Source organism: Astyanax mexicanus, chromosome 22 (assembly GCF_023375975.1).
Source record: "Astyanax mexicanus isolate ESR-SI-001 chromosome 22, AstMex3_surface, whole genome shotgun sequence".
NCBI lineage: Eukaryota > Metazoa > Chordata > Actinopteri > Characiformes > Acestrorhamphidae > Astyanax > Astyanax mexicanus.
This window is the reverse complement of record NC_064429.1, coordinates 35,486,924-35,502,538: the sequence shown is the minus strand read 5'-3', so window position 1 is coordinate 35,502,538 and position 15,615 is coordinate 35,486,924. Positions and strand designations below refer to the sequence as shown.

At 38.8% G+C, this 15,615-nt stretch overlaps 1 protein-coding gene across 1 annotated transcript; it reads left to right on the top strand.

Moving 5' to 3' along the window:
* Window positions 1–6,628: 6,628 nt before the first annotated feature.
* On the top strand, window positions 6,629–9,349 carry LOC125786934 (metal cation symporter ZIP14-like). The gene is made up of 2 exons (XM_049470604.1): window positions 6,629–6,830; window positions 8,692–9,349. The coding sequence occupies exons 1-2, from the start codon at window positions 6,675–6,677 to the stop codon at window positions 8,842–8,844; spliced, it is 309 nt and encodes a 102-aa protein (XP_049326561.1). The 5' UTR covers window positions 6,629–6,674; the 3' UTR covers window positions 8,845–9,349.
* Window positions 9,350–15,615: the final 6,266 nt, after the last annotated feature.

Sequence of the window (15,615 nt, the reverse complement as noted above, 5' to 3'; positions counted from 1 at the left end):
AAGGCTATGTTGCCTCCTTCCCCATTGCTGCACAGAAAATGTAAAATGTAATAAAGTGTGGAGCCCTCTAGTGGTAAGGAGTGATACCAACAGTTGACTACCGATGAACTGAGCCAATCACAACGCTCACTTTCAGCACATGCTGGATACTGCCCAGCCAATCACAGCTTCTGGATTTAGCACCGCATACAAGAATAAAAACGAGAAAACAATAAACACAATTCCAAATTCTAATCATAACTTTGACAAGAATATTAAGCTTTAAAGTACAGCCTGATTTGCTATTAATGAAGGTTGCATATGTAAATATTAAATTATTTTAATGGTGAAATATGATTTCATTGAATGTTATAAAACAAAAAACAAATATAAATAAATAATAAATATAATAATAAATATTATATTTTGCATACATGTTGAAGTGATGTGTACATGTACAACAATATGTTACATATAGGGTAATTTATATAGTTTTACTGAACATAAAGCTTACCTAAACTATAAATTATATTACTGCTTTACTGGCTGTTTAATTAGATAAGGAACCTAGTTAAGTAATACGCTTATGACATATATTTGGGTGTTGTTTTCTCCATTCCCGCGTGCTCTGTGGGCGGGGATGCAGTGATGTCATTCGATAATCCCTAAAAGTCTTCCGGAGTAGGATGCACTGATGTATCCTCCGCTGGAAGCCTCTTCGAGGCGGATTTTAAGTGACTTCTTTCGTCTCCTATGGTATTCGGACAGGCGGCAAGATGGCGTCACAAATCAGTTTCCGGGTCACGGAGGAGAGGAGGAGGATCGGTAGGAAAAAGGAGACACTTTTGGGGTTTCTGGATGCAGCCAGTGACTGCTGCCATACTTGGCTTACGCTACAGCCATCAGCTACCGTAATAGACGCAATAGCGCCCCTACTGTAATGCACTAAATATGGGAGCCCATTACATATACATATACATTTGTATAGCGCTTTTACAACTGATGTTGTCACAAAGCAGCTTTACAGAAACATGATCACAGAACAACGAATCAGGCAAAATATTGAGCATAGGAAATACAGAACCCCCAGTGAGCTTAAAATGAGTAGGGAACGATGAATTAAATACTGTCAAATATAAAGGATAGGTTTATTCCTTCTAGTGTTAAAGACAGTGAACATCTGGTGTTTATGGATACTGATGAACATGTTCCAGTCTGGTTATATACTACTGTCAGTAAGTAGAGTGAGGGACTGATTACAGTGTTGTCGGACTTTCTGGCATTGACCATCAAACAATTTTAACAGCCTCTCACACAGTTTGTCGTTGCATTTAATTACTATCCAGTCATTATCTGGGGGCCTCAGGCAATTGCATGGTTTGCCTGTCGTGTTGCAACAGGCCTGTCTGTCTCTCACACACACACTTACAGAACAAGTCCCAAAAGACCTATCTGGACGAGATTAGTTTCTCAGGGGTTCTGGTGTAATTTTCTCTTTTATTGGGGAGTTTTTATCGACTGTGATTTTATTCCCATCCAGAACAATCATGTCCGTGTTTTTCTCAGACGTCCTCTGAGAAAATTACAGGCTGAATTATCTACTGTTTTTCTCTGAACTCCGTGCTCCTCCGGTAATTTTAGTCCCGTCCGAATCCACATCTCTGAGTTTCATCTCTTCGCATTTAATAAAATAGATATTTGTTCACTGGGACTGGGTGTGCGTTTCCACGGAGATCCACGTAAAAACACAACAGCGAGTGGAAATGGAGGAGCTACTGAACGTGATGTCATGTGATCGAGAAAAAAGCCTAAAAACTCCCTGATCCTCCTGTTTTTTCGTTACTATTTATTTTTAATGTTGATCCTGTTAGATGTTTTTTAAAGTTAGCAGCTTCTTTCTCTCCTCTCTTAGATGCTTCACGGGGAGAACTTCAGAAAAGAATTATAAATGGAGAACCCTGTGAAAAAAGTGAAGGTACCCACCATGTGGATCTGTCTGTTACTAGTGACAAAGATAAAGTTCATTGTGGAGGGTCTCTGATTGGTGATCGCTGGGTTCTGACTGCTGCTCACTGTGAAAAGCTGTGTCTTTAAATTTTTTAAATGATCATACTTTATATAATTTCATATCGCACTCCACAGTGATATTATTTCTTACAGTTTTAAGTTTTTACTGAGGCCATTACACTGTTAGAGTAGAGTGCAGTACTTTACTAAATTACCACACAATGAAGCATTTTTACATTTTACTTTTAGGAACCTGGTGGCACTATTGAATGAGCATCCCGAAAAAAAAAAATAGAGAAATTGGTGAGATTGAAGAGACTCACAAGTGTGTAGACTGTGATGGAGAACACGACATCATGCTGCTGAAACTGAAAAAATCTTACAGCAAACTGCCAACAATTAAATTACCCCACCCCATTAACTGCAGAACTCCACCAATAAAGACCAAGGTTCGGTTTGCTGGACGGGATTTTATCTACAGTCCAAAATTAGTTGTCAAAAAGGGTGAGTTTTTCTCATATGTTGAGAAAATGCATTAATATAAAAACATATTTTTGTAATTTTAATTTTATTCTTTATTATTTTCTAATATTAAAGAAATCCAAGTATGAAGGAACCCAGATTAAATTATGTAGTAAACAAAAAAGTGTTAAACAAACCAGAAAAATATATTATACTTTAGATTCTTGAAAGAAGCACTTCTAGATTATGAGTGGGTTTGCAGTTTGACACCAGTTGCCTCTCTATCGACCTACAGGGGAACCCACAGACTTGAACGTACTATTTTGTGGAGATCTGACAGTAACTAATTGTCCGGACATGTCTGCTTACCTTCACCACGAAGACCCCAGAATGTGGTCGTATGCCTACGATCGGCTTCTCTGTGCTGAGGATAAAACGTTTGACTCCTGCAGGGTAAGACTGGTCATTTTTACACACTTTTAGGTCCAGAGTGCACCAGTAAGCATTTCCCCATCTAACCCCACTGATTTCCCACTCCCCACCAAACACCACTGTCTGAATGATAACTGGACAGTTATTGGGTCTGACCAATTAGCCATTAAGCAATATAGTGATGATTGGTTGAAACTGTCACTATTAATTTTGCTCTCTGTCTTTTTCCTTCTCTCTTCTGCACAAACCAAACTCACACAGGGGGATTCAGGAGGCGGTATGATGGTGAAGGAAGGGGGTGTTGATGTCCTGTATGGAGTGGTTAGAGGTGGCTCTAAAATTATATGTGATGGTCCTATAAAGTTCTTGGACGTCTGTCGCTACAGGGTCTGGATCCGTAAAATTACTGGAATATAACAGTTCTGCTAAGATTAGCGAATAAAAACTGATGATAGCAAATGTAAATGTTAATAAAGACAAAAAAAACCTGCTAATAAAAAAAGATCTTTAAGAGCACAAACACATCTCTGTATTTTTGTTTAGTAAATATCACAGAATAATAACTGTGTTATCATTGATTTCATGATAGCACACATTCATTTTATTTATATTCAAATATATATATATACTAGTGCATCTCAAAAAAATAGAATATCATTTAAAAGTTAGTTATTTCAGTAATTCAGTTGAAAATGTGAAAGTCATATTATATAGATATATTAAACACAGAGTGATCTATTTTAAGCGTTTTTGTCTTTATTTCTTTTATTTATTGTTGATGATTATGAATTACAGCCAAAGAAAACCCAAAAATCAGTGTCTCAGAAAATTTGAATATTATATAAGACCAGTTGGTACTTTTAGCAGTGTGCCAAGTCAAGTCAAGTCAAGTCAAGAGGCTTTTATTGTCATTACATCTGAGTACAGATACACAGTGTGATGAAATTACATTCCTCCGGAACCATGGTGCAACATAGAACCACAAGCAATAGACAACATAAAGTGCAGGAGTGACGACAGTGCAACATAAAATTATAAAATTATAACACTAAAAAACAACGACGAGATAATTTAAAGACAGGACAGTGCAGTACCGATACGGTATAAAGTGTTTAGTGGGGATAAGGTGCAGAGATGTGTGACATACTGTAACATATAGAACATATATAATCACAGCAGTTACTGAGGTATAGAGTTTATAGTTTTTAAGAGTGCAGCAAATAAAGTCATGTCAGCCTCTGTGTGCTGACTGGGTGTGTGTGTGGGTGAAGTTCAGTTCTTTGTGAGTGTAAAGGGGGGTGTACAGTTTAGTTTTGTGTAAAGGGGGGGGTGTACAGTTTAGTTTTGTGTAAAGGGGGGGGTGTGTACAGTTTAGTTTTGTGCGAGTGTGTTGGGTGAGTGGTGGGTGGGGGGGGGGTTCAGTTCTGTCTCTGTGCGTTGAGAAGTCTGACTGCCTGGTGGATGAAGCTGTTGCAGAGTCTAGTAGTGGAGGCTCGGATGCTCCTGTATCTTCTGCCGGACGGCATCAGAGCGAAGAGTCCGTGTGAGGGATGGGTGGGGTCGTCCACAATGCTGGTGGCTTTGCGGATGCAGCGTGTGGTGTAGATCTCAGTGATGGAGGGAAGAGAGACTCCGATGATTTTCTCAGCTGTCCGCACTATCCGCTGTAGGGTCTTGCGGTCTGAGGTGTTGCAATTCCCAAACCAGACGGTAATGCAGGTGCTCAGGATGCTTTCTACAGTCCCTCTGTAGAACATGGTGAGGATGGGGGGTGGGAGATGTGCTTTCCTCAGTCTCCGCAGGAAGTAGAGGCGCTGCTGGGCTTTCTTGGTTATGGAGCTGGTGTTGAGGGACCAGGTGAGGTTCTCTGCAATGTGAACACCGAGGAACTTGGTGTTATCCACAATTTCCACAGCAGAGCCGTTGATGTTCAGCGGGTGGTGGACACCTGGAGCTCTCCTGAAGTCAACAACCATCTCCTTGGTTTTATCCACGTTAAGAGATAGGTTGTTGGTTCTGCACCAGTCCGTCAGCCACTGCACCTCCTCTCTGTATGCTGACTCGTCGTTCTTGCTGATGAGGCCAACTACAGTTGTGTCATCAGCGAACTTGATGATGTGGTTTGAGCTGTACTTTGCAGTACAGTCATGAGTCAGCAGAGTGAACAGCAGTAGGCTGAGCACACAGCCCTGGGGGGCGCCGGTGCTCAGTATGGTGGTGCTGGAGGTGTTGTTTCCAATCCTGACTGATTGTGGTCTCTCAGTCAGGAAGTCTAAAACCCAGTTGCAGAGGGAGGAGTTCAGGCCCAGCAAGCTCAGTTTTCCTATCAGATGCTGAGGGATGATGGTGTTGAATGCTGAACTGAAGTCGATGAACAGCATTCGAACATAGCAGTCTTTGTTGTCCAGGTGGGTGAGAGCCAGGTGGAGCGCAGTAGAGATGGCATCGTCTGTTGATCTGTTTGGACGATATGCAAACTGCAGAGGGTCCAGTGAGGACGGGAGCTGGTTTTTGATGTGCCTCATGACCAGCTTCTCAAAGCACTTCATGATGATGGGAGTAAGTGCAATGGGACGGTAGTCATTAAGGCAGGACACTTGAGACTTCTTCGGCACAGGGACGATGGTGGTCGTCTTGAAGCACGTCGGCACGATTGCAGTACTCAGAGAGATGTTGAAAATGTCCGTGAGAACATCCGTGAGTTGTTCTGCACATCCTCTGAGCACTCTGCCAGGTATGCTGTCTGGTCCTGGGGCTTTCCGTGGGTTGACTCTGAGTAGAGTTTTCCGCACATCAGCTGAGGACAGGCACAGTACCTGGTCGTTTGGAGGAGGTGTAGTCTTCCTTGCTGTCGTGTAGTTCTGTGCTTCGAACCTTGCGTAGAAGGAGTTCAGTGCATCTGGAAGGGAGGCATCACTGTTACAAGCTGTCCTGCTGGAAAATGAAATCCACATAAAAGTTGTCAGCAGCAGAAGGAAGCTGTAAGATATGAAGTACTGTAAGATTTTGTGGGAAAACAAAACTGCACTGACTTTAGACTTGATAATAAAACACAGTGGATCAACACCAGCAGATGACAGACATGTCTCTCCAAACCATCACTGATCATCAGTAAATTTTACATTTCATTTAAAGTAAATCAAGGGATCAGAGTCTGGAGGAAGAGTGGAGAGACACACAGTCCAAACTGCTCGAGGTCTAGTGTGAAGTTTCCACCAATCAGAGATGGTTTAATGGAGAGACATGTCTGTCATCTGCTGGTGTTGATCCACTGTGTTTTATTATCAAGTCTAAAGTCAGTGCAGTTTTGTTTTCACACAAAATCTTACAGCACTTCATATCTTACAGCTTCCCTCTGCTGCTGACAACTTTTATGAAGATGCAGATTTTATTTTCCAGCAGGACTTGGCACACTGCCCACACTGCTCCAAAAGTATCAAGTGCTCTTATATAATGTTCTAATTTTCTGAGACACTGATTTTTGGGGTTTTTATTGTTTGTAAGCCAAAATAATCAACAATAAAAGAAATAAACTCTTAAAATAGATCAATCTGTATTTAATACATCTATATAATATATATAGAGTTTCACATTTTTAACTGAATTACTGAAATAAAGTAACTTTTCAAAGATATTAAATGTTTTTGAGATGGCGCTTTATTTTCTTTTTATTTCCATTATTCTGTATTTTGAGCATTCTCTCTGTTTATTTAGGAGCTCTCTTAAATCAGGCTGATATCTGAGTGCCTCTGTCTCCCTCTGCAGGCGACTTCGTGATCCTGCTGAACGCTGGGATGAGCATCCAGCAGGCCCTGTTCTTCAACTTCCTCTCAGCCTGCTGCTGCTACCTGGGAATGGCATTCGGAATTCTGGCCGGGAATCAGTTCTCCCCAAACTGGATCTTTGCCCTGGCCGGGGGGATGTTCCTCTACATCGCGCTGGCAGACATGGTGAGGGTTCGAATCAGGGTATCAGTGTGAGGTATAGAGTCACCTGGAATTCAGGCTTTCAGTTAACAGCTGTGCTGAACTCATCAAGAGTTAATTACTTGAATTTCTTGTCTCTTAATAAAGTGTTTGAGAGCATCAGTTAAAGTAAAGTAGTGAAGAGGTAGAGTTACAGGTATACAGTGAATAGTGAATATTTGAGTAATGTTCTAATCCAGGTTATGAGAAGCAACAACTACTCAACTAATATAGAAAAAGGTCAGTCAATGTTCAGGCATGCCCAAGTGAAGTCCATCCAAAAAAAAAAAGAACATCAAAAAGGTTATAATGATGGAACTGGCACTAATCAGGACTGCCCCATGAAAGGAAGAGCAGGAGCATGCCTGCTGAACAGGATACGTTCATAATTATTATTATTTATTTATTTATTTATTTATTTTTAATTCTTTAAGGTTTCAGGTTAATACAGAAAAAGCACTATACTATATATTTTACTATATATTATGCTGCCTTCTATTGTGTGTTTTCTGTATTAACCTGAAACTTTAAAGGATAAAAAAATAATAATACATTTTATATATATGTATATTATACTATATATTATGCTATATATATATTTATAGTGTGAGCTTATCACAAATTCTTACCGATTTTTTCACATTTCTTATTTTTAGCAATTTTAAATGATTAAAAAAATCGAATTTTGGAACTGAGGTCAAGTATTTACATCAGGGAAGATTTATTTACTCAATAAAATTTAATTATTAATAATATACTCTATATTATCTGGGTCAGTGTGTGGGGAAAAAAAGCCAATTACATTTCCGAGGTGAAGGTTTACAGACATTTGGTTGGTTTTCTTCAAAAAAAAAAAAGGAGGCAAAGTCTCGCCATAATTTAGAAATAAAAGAACATTCAATAAAAAAAAAGATGTGATGGGATACGTTCATAATCATGTGTTCCTTCATAATCTAGATCAGGGGTGGGCAATTAATTTTCCCAACGGGCCACATGAGAAATTGTCACAGTTTTAGAGGGCCAGACTAACACACTTAGCTCGATTCTGCTCAATACATATATATATATATAGTGTAGCTACACTATCAGCTACACAACTTTACACAAACAGAAAAGCTTTTCAAAACAGCAGCATCGTTTCATACAAACAAAATGCAATAAATGCATTTGTATGTTTGTTGTACATCAGTTCTTTTTTTGTGTTCAGTAAAATAAATCGAGCCTGTTTTGGGCTTGAACAAGTTCATTAAAGTCAGGCTGAAAATCTGATGTGGAAATGTGGAGGACAGCACACAATTGTGATCAAAACTGTTGTGATTATAAACAACTGAAAATAGATTTTTTTTTAATTCGGTATCCCATTACTCCAAAATGATCACATATATTTTGAATACATGAGAAAGAAATCTTTAAGAATTTAGTGGTGTGATATAATAAGCCTTTGGTTTTCCTGTTTTATAGGACTCCAAACTCTTGCTTAATTTTCAGTAATATTACTGGAAACATACGTTATGAATACAGTTATCATTGTTAATCGTTAATAAGACTTTTGTGCTATTATTTGATAAACACTGTCTTATAGATTTATAGGTAGTTGTATTTCTGGTGTGTATTGGTTGATAAGATCTGGTAAATTATGTTTATTTAGCTGTAAAACTTGTTTCTGTTCCATTTTCAGTCTCTGCAGTGCACGCACCTACCATAATACACCATTTAGACGTACACCGGCTTTTGGTGCGGATAGCGCAAATTAGTTTTACTTTTCCCTTCTAATTTACCAACAATCTCACGCGGGCCGGACAGAAATAGTCAACTCATCCTGTATCTTCCTTCTATCTCTCTCTAGTTCCCGGAGATGAACGAGGTGAGCCGGGAGGAGGAAGAGGCCGGAGGGAGCGGCTCTTTCGTCACCTTCATCATCCAGAACGCTGGCCTGCTGACGGGATTCAGCATCATGCTGCTCCTGACCGTCTACTCAGGACAGATCCAGCTGGGATAGCGGCGGATCGGGACTAAACCCGGTTCCTGCTGGACTAAACTGAACATTTGAACCCCCCGGCCTGTAGGGGGCGCACCCAAAGAGTCGAGAGCGGCGGACTCGGGCGTTAGCTCTGAGTTAAAACTGAACTGTGCAGTTTTTGTTTTTGGAAAAAGACAAACTGGACCAGCTGGACTCGGTCTGGACCAAAACCTGGAACACAAACCAGCGATTCGAACCAGTCCAGGAGCAGAGTACTAACCCTGGACTGGACCTGACCGGAACCCAGTCTAAATGAGCCAGTTGACGTGCAGCAGACGGATCAAACTGACCTGGAATATGCATCTGCTTTATTTTACTTCCGTTGTTCTACCAAATCTTCCTTCGTTTGCTTTCTTTCTTCCTTTTTTTTCCCGTCTTTATTCCGTACAGTGGCCTTGCCTGTCTTGTCATCATAATTATTATTAATGCAAAAGGATGTTGTTTGTGTACGTGGCGTTGTGTCTAAGCTTTTAAACTCATAAACTCATAAACTTATTAGATTTTTTCACACCTGTTACCCCAAACCTCCACTAGTTACGTCTCGTTACGTCTCATTATGTCTCGTTACGTCTCATTCCATCTCATTCGGTCTCTCTTTTTACACCAGGAGTAAAGCAGCATAAAGTTATCCAAAAGCAGTGTGTAAGACTGGTGGAGGAGAACATGATGCCTAAATGCATAAAAAAAACTGTGATAAAAAAAACAACCAGGGTTATTCCACCAAATATTAAAACAATATCGTTCAAATTTTTCTGAACTTTTTTCTTGCATTATTTGAGGTCTGCATCTTTTTTGTTATTTCAGCCATTTCTCTCATTATCTGCAAATAAATTCTCTAAATGACAATATTTTTATTTAGAATTTGAAAGAAATGTTGTCCATAGTTTATTAACTATAATAAAACAACAATGTTCATTTTACTCAAATATAAACCTATAAATAGCAAAATCAGAGAAACCGAACTCTCAATTTTTTTCCAGAGCTGTATGTCTGAGATTCACTCTGCAGCTTCTATATGTAAAAGTAGTTGCACAATCGCTATTATTTTATTTTAAAATGTAAACTGCATTAATATGTAATTAATCTAGATTAATCTAATTAATCTGATTAAACTCCCAGCTCTAATATCAAAGGTGGGGTCACTTCTTTTTATCATCTTTTTACCTCTTTTTAACTCCTCCTTCACTTCCTGAGTATAAATAAGACCTACAGGAAACCCCTCCAGCTATACGGACACCCCCACAACCCCCTCATCCATACACACTATCCCTCAGGCTACACACACACACACACACTCACACTAACAGCTCTGTGACAGTGTTCTCACCCTACCACGCCCACCTCCCCAGTCACCCCGAGCATCCTGTTTCCTGCTTCCTGATTGGCTGCCTGGGTTCAAACTGGAAGAGATCCTCAGGTCAGAATATGAGGTAAAGGTAGAGGGTGTGTAACTAAACACACACTGTGTGCAGTTAATTAGCCACACCCACCTTGTACGCACAGCACTAAACTAACCCTTCAAAACTGACTAACAGCTCATATCCTGTTTTAGATTCTTTAAAGTAGCTCCTCTTACTTAGATTAGACAGTTTTGAACATCTCTGCTGGATTTTCTCAGTCAGTTTTATGAGGTAGAGTCTCCTGGAATTCAGGCTTTCAGTTAACAGCTGTGCTGAACTCCTCAAGAGTTAATTACTTAAATTTCTTGTCTCTTAATATTTAGTTTGGGAAGCATGGCATTGACAGAAACACTGTGGTGTGCACTTCAGCGATTGGAGAGCTCGCTATTGCAGCTCCTGGGGTCTATGAGGAGACACTGGCCAAGAGGTCTACTGGAGAGACAGTGCTGGCATTTGCTAAGCGGTGTGAGGCTGCTATTCAGAAAGATGAAGAATTAAAAGAAAAAATAGAAATCATGAAAGCTAAGGGTACCCTCCTCCCCATGAGGAGAAACAAACCTGTTTAATGGTTATGTACACTTGATTGTGTTTAAAGTGTATTGGGCACACTGGTTCAAGTTTGAGTGAAAAAGAAAAATCAGTACATACATACATCAGTATGTGAGGTATATTTTTAGTTTCTTTAGGTTTTGTTTAGATTTTGATTAGGATTCTTTGTTTAGGAAGACATAGACCTTGTGAAGATAAAAAAAAAAGATTAAAAAATACATTTGAAATACATTTTATTTATACAATTTAAATACCATGCTAAAAGGTCTATGCATGTTTAGTTATGACAGTTTAAATTTGAGTGCCCTTAACACTCAGGAGTAATGTGTAAATAAAACTTAAGTTTTCTTATTTCTGTTGTCATTACATTTTTATTGTTTAAATGTGACTGACTGATTACTCATGTGTTTTACACTTCAAAAATGGCTCCTATTTAGTGGTTATAAGTGTTTGTAACTCATTAATAAATAGTGAAGTGTTTTACACTTTACAATAAGGCTCCTGTTTAGTGGTTATAAGTGTTTGTAACTCATTAACAAATACTCATCTACAATTTGAAAATCTTGATCGGCAAAAGCAAAATGGAAAACTACATGCTGGGAGCTGCAGTAATTATTTGCAGTGAAATTGCCTGCAGCAAACCAGTAAAGGAAGTTACATCTGGAATGCTGTCCTAAAGAAGATGCCACTCAACCTTAAGGATCACAACAGCACTTTCATGTTCTTTGAACATTAGCACCTGGCAACATTATATCAATATCTGTGACAACCCCATGGATGATTTCAGATAGTATGCTGAAAATGTCAAGGTAAGGGTAATTATTGCTTAGCCCTTAGATGTCAATTTTATTATTTCATATGATAATATACACCACATTATTATAAATGACTAAAAGAGTTAGTGGTGGAATGATTAAACTTGGGAGTTAAATGGTTAAACTGATGTTGACTGATGGAGGATATGGAGATGGAGAAGCAAGTTGAGTTAGATGGAGAAGACAAAGTAAGTGAGTATCTGAAAAGATCTGAAATTTAACAATATAGATGGCTGTGGGTTCACTATTTGGCAAACAACAGATCATTGTTGTCCTTTCTACGTATGTGTTATAACTGATTATTAATGGTTTTTAAGGCATTTACAACCTAATTAGTAACCATTAATAAACTAATTGTAAACCATTTATAAACCCTTTATAAAGGTAGTCTTATTTCAAAGTGGTACCGATATTTATTTTATTTATTATGAGTAAATTTATTAAATGTACTTACCTGTTCAGAAAAAACTGTAGATCATATTAAGAGTCTGGGAAAGGCTTAAAAAGTGTTTAAAAAGGGATTTTGTGTTGAATTAAAGCAAACTTCCCCAGTTAAAGTAAAACTCAGACTGTGATAGATTAACTCTTGTTAACTCAACTTATTGTATTGCTCCACATTAGTGTAGCCTGTCCACTTATCATTTTATTCTGATGTCTTTTCTTCTTAATTCTAAATTCTGTATTGTTTGCTTGTTTTTCTAATGAATTTACCATTTAATTTTTATTGTTTTGTTTATGAATTTCCTTATTTTAGCTTAACCTGATTAAATACTTGATTTTAATTAAAATGTATTTTTCAGTGAAAATGAAGGTTGATTGATTTATTGACTGACAGACACTAAAGAGATAATCTACCCCACACACACACACACACACACACTCTCTCTCTCTCAGTTATTTTTCTGTGATATTTACTAAACAAGAAGACAGAGATGTGTTTTTGCTCTTAAAGATCTTTTTTTTATTAGCATTTTTTGTCTTTATTAACATTTGCATTTGCTATTATCAGTTTTACTTTTTATTCGCTAATCTTAGCAGAACTGTTATATTCCAGTAATTTTACGGATCCACCTCCTGTAGCGACAGACATCCAAAAAAAATACAGGACCACGACATATAATGTCAGAGCCACCTTCAACCACTCCATACAGGACATCAACACCTCCTTCCTTCACCATCATACCGCCTCCTGAATCCCCCTGTGTGAGTTTGGTTTGTGCAGAAGAGAGAAGGAAAAAGACAGAGAGCAAAATGAATAGTGACAGTTTCAGCACATCATCACTGTATTGCTCGGGTGTTAATTGGTCAGTCCCAGTAACTGTCTGGTTATCATTCAGACAGTGGTGTTTAGTGGGAAATTGTTGGGGTTAGATGGGAAATGGTTATTGGTGCACTCTGGACCTACAAGTGTGTAAAAATGACCAGTCTTACCCCGCAGGAGTCAACCTTATTCTGAGGATCTTTAGCACAGAGAATCCGATCGTAGGCATACGACCGTACGCTGGGGTTTTCGTGGTGAAGGTAAGCAGACATGTCCGGACAATTATTTACTTCCAGATCTCCACAAAGTAGATTCACCTGGTGGATGGATGGTCCTGTAGATCGATGTCAGACTGTGTCAGACTGTGCAAAGCAGTCATAGAATGCTACTTTTAAGAATCAAAAGTATAATATATATTTTCTGGTTTGTTTAGCACTTGTTTACTACATAATTTAATATGGGTCCTTCATACTTTGGATTTCTCTAATCTTAAAGCTCACCTTCCGTCGTTTTTCTTTCATTTTAAAATGTCTAGTTGTGGTCTCTAGTATGAAACGTTTTTGTAAAAAAAAAGTGTCTCTGTATAGCTCTTTTTTAATGGACTGTTTTAGGGGTGTGTCCAAAATGACCGGATTCCAGCTTTGCTCATGAATATTCATACATGCAAACAGCATGCAAATATCTCTCCTCTGATTGGCTAGGAGCACTGCGACGCCCCTCCACCGCTCTGCCGCTCACTGCCTCCCACCTCCTAACTGATGAGCGGTGATGTTGCGTCGCTTCAGCTCCGCCTCTGGGAGTTTCTCGAGCCAAGGTGGGCTGGTCTGTGAGTTTCTGCCTACGTAGGCAGAAAGATAATTCAAAATTCACCCGTTTTTCGGAGGGGGGGAGGGGGGATTTCTTTGCTTAGCTCCTGCAGACAATGGGGGCTGCAAAACAGTTTAATGTGCAGGTGTACACATTCAACTCGGAGAGACCTACTGTATTCCACAAAAAACAAGAAAAATCGGATTTTCGCGGAAGGTGAGCTTTAAAAATGAATGAGGAATAAAATAAAATGTATACATTTTAAAAATATATACTTTTTTGATTAATGCATTTTCTCAGTGTCAGAGAAAAACTCACCCTTTGTGGTACCTGCTGTTGCACTTGAGGCAATAAACCGTCCAGTAAAACGTACCGCCTGCTTTATTGGTGGAGTTCTGCAGTTAATGGGGTCGGGTAATTTAATTGTTGGCAGGTTACTGTAAGATTGTTTCAGTTTCAGCAGCATGATGTCGTGTTGTCCATCACAGTCTACATACTTGTGAGTCTCTTCAATCTCACCAACGTTTCGTGTATTTCTTCGAGGATGCTCATGCAATAGTGCCACCAGGTTCCTAAAAGAAGTAAATAATGCTGTACTCAGTGTAATGTCCTCAGTAAAAACTCTGGAGTGTGATATTAAGTGATATGCAGTGTGATCATTTTAATCATACGTGTAATTATACTCACAGCTCGTCACAGTGAGCAGCAGTCAGAACCCAGCGATCACCAATCAGAGATCCTCCACAGTGAAATTTACTGGAAGGATAACTGTTGGTATTGTCTTCAACAGTCAGAATCACATGGTGGGTACCTTCAGTGGGTGCACAGGGCTGTCCGTTTATAACTCTCTTCTGAAGTTCTCCCAGTGAAGCATCTAAGAGAGGAGAGAAAGAAGCTTCTAACTTTGAAAACATCTAACACAGGGGTGTCCAAACTATGGCCCGCGGGCCATTTGCGTCCCGTTTCCTTTTTTGGAGCGGCCCGCGAGGTATTTTAGAAATAGAATGAAAGTTGGTCCGCTGTTAAGCAGGTTTTTATAATGTGAGATTCAAAGTTTGAACGCTAGGTGTCAGAAACGGGCCAAAGAGTCTAAAAGTGGAGAGAGTGCGCATTTCTAGCGCAGTAAAACGGGCCAAAGAATCTAACAGTGGAGAGAGTGCGCATTTCTAGCGAAAAAAAAACAGGCCAAAGAGTCTAAAAGCGCAAAGTGCGCATTTCTAGCGCAGAAAACGGGTCTAAAAAAGAGTCTAAAAGTTGCTGTAATTAAGGAGTTTAATATTAAGAAGCATCATGAAATGAAACATCAATTTGAAAAATCTTAGTTTACACAACACTGTCAAAGATAAAGATAGTAAGTCAAGTAAAATGGTGTGTAAATGAAAGTAATCAGGAAAAATGTATTATTTAAAGTGGTATATTTCATTATTTGTTTTATTACAGTCTGTGGCCCGTGACTTCAAATATATTTCTCCTTCTGGCCCCCAACAAAAAAAAGTTTGGACACCCCTGCTCTAACAGGATCAACATTAAAAATAAATAGTTACCTAAATACAAAACTTACACAGATCTATACCTTCACAGATGCTTTCGTTGCAGTACATAACTACTAAACATTTTTAACTACTGAACATCCAAAATTGCTGAACATGCATACAGTGATGTTCAAAAGTATTGGACCATGTGAACATGTGACTATCAGATGTGTTTTGTTACTCTGTTGTTTCTTGATGACATTACATTTTTTAAACAATAAATAGCGCTGAATGTCTGAAAATTCAGTCTCCGATTTGGATTTTATCTGTGCAGACTGTGCATTTATAGTAGGGGTGTCAATCGATTAAAAAATTTAATCAGATTAATCACAACAAAATTCTGTGATTAACTGTGATTAATCGCATTTGTTTTTCTTCAGATGTAA